This window comes from Anser brachyrhynchus (genome assembly GCF_964034855.1).
Source record: "Anser brachyrhynchus genome assembly, chromosome: 8".
In the NCBI taxonomy this organism is placed as follows: domain Eukaryota; kingdom Metazoa; phylum Chordata; class Aves; order Anseriformes; family Anatidae; genus Anser; species Anser brachyrhynchus.
The window spans coordinates 1,659,354-1,664,851 of NC_137702.1; the positions used below are offsets into that span (position 1 = coordinate 1,659,354).

General features: G+C 68.0%; 1 protein-coding gene across 1 annotated transcript; it reads right to left on the reverse strand.

Moving 5' to 3' along the window:
* Positions 1-608: 608 nt before the first annotated feature.
* On the reverse strand, positions 609-2,401 carry GADD45A (growth arrest and DNA damage inducible alpha). The gene is made up of 4 exons (XM_080601416.1): positions 2,229-2,401; positions 2,028-2,129; positions 1,567-1,780; positions 609-1,388 (listed from the first exon to the last, which is right to left on the reverse strand). The coding sequence occupies exons 1-4, from the start codon at positions 2,270-2,272 to the stop codon at positions 1,275-1,277; spliced, it is 474 nt and encodes a 157-aa protein (XP_080457542.1). The 5' UTR covers positions 2,273-2,401; the 3' UTR covers positions 609-1,274.
* Positions 2,402-5,498: the final 3,097 nt, after the last annotated feature.

A 5,498-nucleotide genomic window follows, 5' to 3' on the forward strand; every position in this document is an offset into this window, starting at 1 on the left:
CGGGCAGAGCGTGGGCGCTGCTCTGCCGGCACCTGCGGCAGCGGCACCGCCGTCAGCTGTCCGGCTCCTCTGGGGCCAGGAGCGGGGATTTGTGCCCTGCGGAGCTCGGCTTTGTGTGGCGTGCGACAACAAGAATGAAAGCAGCTGCTGGCGGGGGCCCTGCGTGCCTCCTGCCCTCCCCGCCCGGCTCTGGCGAGGCGCGGGGAACGAAGCCAGCAGGGAAGAAAGGGGCTCGCAGCTGGCGGGGCGTGCTGCGCCGCGCAGGCGCTGGGGCTGACGGCAGCACCGCCGGGAGCACAGCGGGCGAAGGGTTCCTGCAAAAAGAAGCCGCCTTTCCCCCATTTTCGAGAAGACTCAACCCCCGCAGGGCTTTCAGAGCGTCCCAAACGCTTCCTGGCGTTCAAACTATGCTTTTAAGTGGCGGCGTTGGAAGAAAAAATACCCAACATTTCCTGCAGCACGCCGGCTGCTTTTGCGTTTGCTGGTTTTGGGAGGGGCGAGGCAGGAGCCCAGGTGCCATTCCAGGACCAGTGCAACAGGACCGCGGCCGCCCGCCGAGCCCCGGGGACGGGGCGCTGCCGAGCGAGCGAAGGCCACGAAACAGCGCAGAGGATCCGAGAGTCAACTTTATTTCAAAAACAGCAACAACAAAAAAAAAAAAGAAAAACACCCCCAAAACAAAGCATTATCCACTTCCAGACAATGACGGTAGGGCAGCTGCTCTCACCAGCCCCCTGTTACAAGGTGGGGTTGGCCAGGACCAACCGCTCCAGGGGTGTCTGCTTAGGAGACCGCGGAGTATAAATAACTTCTTTTCTTTTAAATCAATATCATAAAATAACTTACTATATATCTTAGCATTAAAAACTCGAGACTCAACAGCCCAAAATACGCTAAAAAGTCGGCTGTAAAGCGTGTCGATTAACCTTTGAGCTCTTCGGAGAGTTGAACCAGAACCGGCAAGTCGCGCTTTAAGAAACCTCGGGGGGCGTTCGGCGGCGTCCTCGCTCCTGGGGCAGGCTCCGGCTCCTCCCGCGCCGCTCCCAGGCTCCTTCCCTTCGCTTCCCGGCCGCGTCGCTCGGCCTCCGTCCCACGCAAGGCGAGTCCACCCCCTCTTTTTTTTTTTTTTTGGATTTTTTTTTTTTTTTTTTGCCCTTTTTCCCCCCCCACCCCCTCCCCTTCCCCGGCATCCTCGCGCGAGGGCAGGGGGAGTTTCCTTCCTGAGCTAAGTGCGAAAGCACGGAAAGCGTCCCACCGAGCCCGGCGCGGCGCCGTCACCGCTCGGGGAGGTTGATGACCGGCACCCACTGGTCGGCGTAGCGCCGCTCCCGGCAGAAGCACATGAGCTGACTCAGCGCCGGGTCCTTCCACTGGGACGCGTGGGGGTTCTGGAAAAGAGAAGAAGGGGAAGAGGGAAGGGTCAGCGCGGGGAATGCAACCCGAAATCCAGGCGATAGCACCACCAAGGTCCTGGGAAGGTCCCGGGGAGGCTCCCGAGGCCGAGCCGTCGGCGTACGCCGACGGCTCGGCCTCGGGAGCCTCCCCGGGACCCAGGCTTCATCTCACCGTGACCAGGACGCAGTGGAGGTCGGTGGGGGGCTCGGTGCCGGTGTGGGGCAGCAGGAGCTGCGCCAGGCGGGCCGGGTTGCTGACCCGCAGGATGTTGATGTCGTTCTCGCAGCAGAAAGCCTGGATCAGGGTGAAGTGGATCTGCAGCGCCGCGTCGCCGGCTTCTTCCTCGTCCGCCGCCAGCAGGCACAGCACCACGTTGTCCGGGTCCCTGCGGGGGACACCGCCGTCAGCGGCACCGGGGGGGGGGGGGGTCACCGGGAGCACCGGGGGGGGTCACCGGGAGCACCGGGGGGGGTCACCGGGGGGTTACTGGGAGCACCGGGGGGGTTACTGGCGTCACCGGGGGGGTCACCAGGAGCACGGGGGGGGGGGTCACCAGGAATGTTACCGGGAACACCGGTGGGGGGGGGTCACCGGGAGCACCGGGGGGGGGAGGAGGGGGGAGAAGCACTCACACGTTGAGCAGCTTAGCCGCCTCGTAGACGCCCAGGGTGAGGCTCCGCTGGCTCAGCGCCTTGCTCAGCACCTCCTCCAGCGCGTCCCCCGCCTGCTCCATCCTGCGGGCGGGCACACGCCGTTAGCACCGGGAAGGGGCACCGCCAGCACCGGGGGGACACACACGCCCACCCACCCCCTTGCACCCCCCCGGTCCCTACCTGCCGGCCGCGCGGTGCTCGCCAGGCAGCTCCTCCAGAGTCATAGTGCGGCCAGGGCAGCAGGGCACGGGAGCTGCTGCTGCTGCTCCGCCGCCAGCCCCGGGGCCGCTCCCGGCCGCCCCCGCCCCGCCCGTCCCGGCCCCGCTCCCGGTCCCCGCTCGCCGCGCGCCGCCGCCGCCTCTGCGGACAAAGGCGCCCCGCGGGCGTTGTCCTGCCCGCGCCCCGCCAACCCGCGCCGCCCTCATTTGCATGCGCGCGCGCCATTGGTTCATGCAAATGAGGCCACGCCCCCACCACCTCCACCACCGCCACCCCCCGACCGCCTCTCGCCTTTCCCCCCGCAAGCGAACCCCGCGCTGCCGCCCGGCTGCCACGGGAACCGGAGGGGCCGCCGCCGCTGATTGGGTGAGGGGGGAGGGGGGGCGTGGTCTGCGGGGAGGGGGCGGGGTTTGGCGAGAGGGGCGTGGTTTGCGGGAAAGGGGGCGGGGCCTCCGGCGCGCCATCACGGGGCAGCGCGCCACGGGCTCCCCACTGCTGCCCGGTGCCACCGGGTCCTGCACCCGGGAGCCTTCCTCCTCCTCCTCCTCCTCCTCCTCCTCCTCCTCCTCCTCCTCCTCCTCCTCCCGGCCTGCGCTCCCCGCAGCTGCCCAGAGCTTGCCCCTTGCGGCTCAGCCCCGCAGAGCCCTCACCAGGTTTTTGGCAGTGGGTGCTGCGGGGGCAGCTCGCAGCCCTGCTCCGCGGCTGCTGCTGGGCGCCCGTTTCCCAGAGGGGTGCCTGGGCAAGGCTGAGGAGCTGGGCTCGTGACCCCGGCACCCGGCTGGGGGATGCTCAGCTCTGGGCAATGCTCAGGGGCTGGGATATGCTCAGCACCTGATGATGCTCAGCACCGCGTGATGCTCAGCGCTGGGTGATGCTCAGCTCTGGGCAATGCTCAGCGCTGGGTGATGCTCAGCTCTGGGTTATGCTCAGCACTGGGGGATGCTCAGCACCGGGTGATGCTGAGCACTGGGCACGCTGCCTGCCATCACTTCACCAACCTTTCAGGGCATAAAGCCCGGCTCTGAAAGGGCTCCGCACGGCCAAACGCAGAGCCCTGGGGGCAGACGCTGCCAAATCCCTTTGGGGATTGCCAGGAGGGTGCCTGAAGGTCAGCCCTGGGTGGCTCCCAGTGCCCCACATCCCGTGGCGCTGCCCGACCCCTGGGGCGTGCAGGAGAAGCGCTCAGGTGGGGGCGGCAGATGGCAAGGCCCCGGCGCAACAGGTGGGAGCTTTGTTTGGTGGCCTCCGAATTAAGTCCGCTTCATTTGCCCTATCTCTAATAGCAACCAGAGCCCCAGAGCTCGCCGCAGATCAGATTATACCCGCAGACGGGCTGTCGGTGCGGCTCCGGCGCAGCTCAATCTGTCTGGGAGGGAACCGAAAAGCAGCTGGGGCCGGTTGGATCTCTCGCCGGGTATCAGCAGCTCCCTGACCGCCGGCAGTGCCCGGGGACTGTTTCCTTTTCCAGTTCTCCCGGCTGGAGGCAGGCAGGTCCCTGCCTCGCCCCTGCTGGGGCAGGTGCTGGGCTGTGCAGTGCCGGGGCCGTGCAGCGCCGGTCCGCGGGCGGCTCCCCGGCAGCAGGAGAGGCCCCAGCCCCGTGCCCCTGGGCCGTGTTTCCCCGGCCCTGGGTAGCTCTGGGGGTGCGGGGCGATCGGCAAGAGGCCTGCTCGGGGTCCCGTGCCCGCGCCTGACGGGCGCTGCACGCACCGTGCTGCAGGAGGAGGTGCTGTACCAGCACGGGACAGGTGCCCCGCACGTCAAAGCCTCGAGTTGTTTAAGTTTTTGGGAACGAGACCAAAGATCAAACAGCGTCGGTGAGATGCCGCCCGTGGCCCGGCCTCGCCAAACGAACGGGAGCGGTGGGAGCAGCGCCAGCGGCTGGCACCCCGAGCTGCTCTGCACCGTCCCCGAGCTGCTCCGGCTGGAAGCGAGCTGCGCAAAAGGCAGGGAGAGGGGCTCACGGGTTGACCCTGCTCCCGCTGTGTCCTGGCTGGCACGGCACAGCCCGAGACCGCGGCTCTGCTGGGGAAGGGCGGCCGTGGTGGGATGCGCACCCGCACGCAGCCGCTCGGCGCCAGGCCTGCAGGGAAGGACGAGGCTGGCAGGTAAATAATCCTGAATGCCGGGCAAGGACAAGAAAATCAGGCTAGTTTGCTCACAGCAAGGGAAGTGATTCCTCATTACTCACCCACATCTGCAAAATATCCACAGAAGCATCCCTCTGCCCGGCCTGCCCTCTGCCCCAGCCCCGGGCTGGGATGCCACCCGACGGGTTTGCGTCGGCCCCGAGCTGACCACGTCCGCACCGAACATCCCCTGCCCCGGGCTGCCCCCTGCCCCTGCAGCTCCCTCTCCACCCGGCTCCTTGCTGGCCCTGCGCTCTCCTGGCCCCGTTTTGCAGCAATGTTCCCATCCACCCCCCGGTCCCTGCCTCGCTGCCGTCCTGCGTGGGGCCGCGTCCCCCAGCACCTCTCACCCGCCCCGCTGAGCTCCCGTTTCCCCCAGCCCCGGCTCCGTGAGGGCCCTGGGCTTGGGGTTTTGGCCACCGTCACGGAACCGTGCTGCCCACACGCTGAGCACCAAAAAGCCCCAGCGGCGCTCGCTCCGCGGGGCCGCGCGCCCTGCCTTAGCGCTGCAAAGCTCCTGCAAAGCAAACACCAGCTCGCACATTCCCTGGCTGCCCCCCCGGCCCCGCGCCGCTTTGTTAGCCCTGCAGCACCGCTCCCAGCGCCGCGGCCCCCGAGCGGAGCCGGGCAGGGCCGGGGGGCGCGGGACGGGGCACGGGACGGGTCCTGCCCCGCAGGGTCAGCAGCTCCCGGCCCCGCTGGCAGCACGCCGGGGAGGCGATGAAACGGCTGATGCAGCAAACCCAGCAACCAGAGTGTGCTGCGTGGGTGCTGGGCGGATTGTGGGGTGCCGGGAGGGCTTTGCCGGGTCCCCTCCGCACGGGACGCTCGGCTCTGTCCCGACCCGCGGCACCGGCACTTGTCCGGGGGGGTGGGCGCAGGGATGTGGGGAGCTCGTCCCGGCAAGCCGAGGCACAACGAAGCTGTGCTTCTGAGCAGCACTGGTGTGCTGGGGGCCAGGGAGCGTGCGCTGGGGGGGACAAAGTCCTGAGCGTGGAGAAGGCAAAGTCCTGGGTATGGAGAGGGCAAAGTCCTGAGCATGGAGAGGGCGAAGTGCCGGGTATGGAGGGGGCAAAGTCCCGAGCGAGGAGGGGGCTTCGCCCCC

What these genes read in the sequence shown, in the direction of transcription:
- GADD45A (XM_080601416.1), bottom strand. Translation starts at nt 2,272, where the DNA reads ATGACTCTGGAGGAGCTGCCTGGCGAGCACCGCGCGGCCGGCAG. An exon ending in GAGCACCGCGCGGCCGGCAG is followed by an intron (nt 2,130 to 2,228) that starts GTAGGGACCGGG and finishes GCCCGCCCGCAG; the next exon opens with GATGGAGCAGGCGGGGGACG. An exon ending in GCGGCTAAGCTGCTCAACGT is followed by an intron (nt 1,781 to 2,027) that starts GTGAGTGCTTCT and finishes TGTCCCCCGCAG; the next exon opens with GGACCCGGACAACGTGGTGC.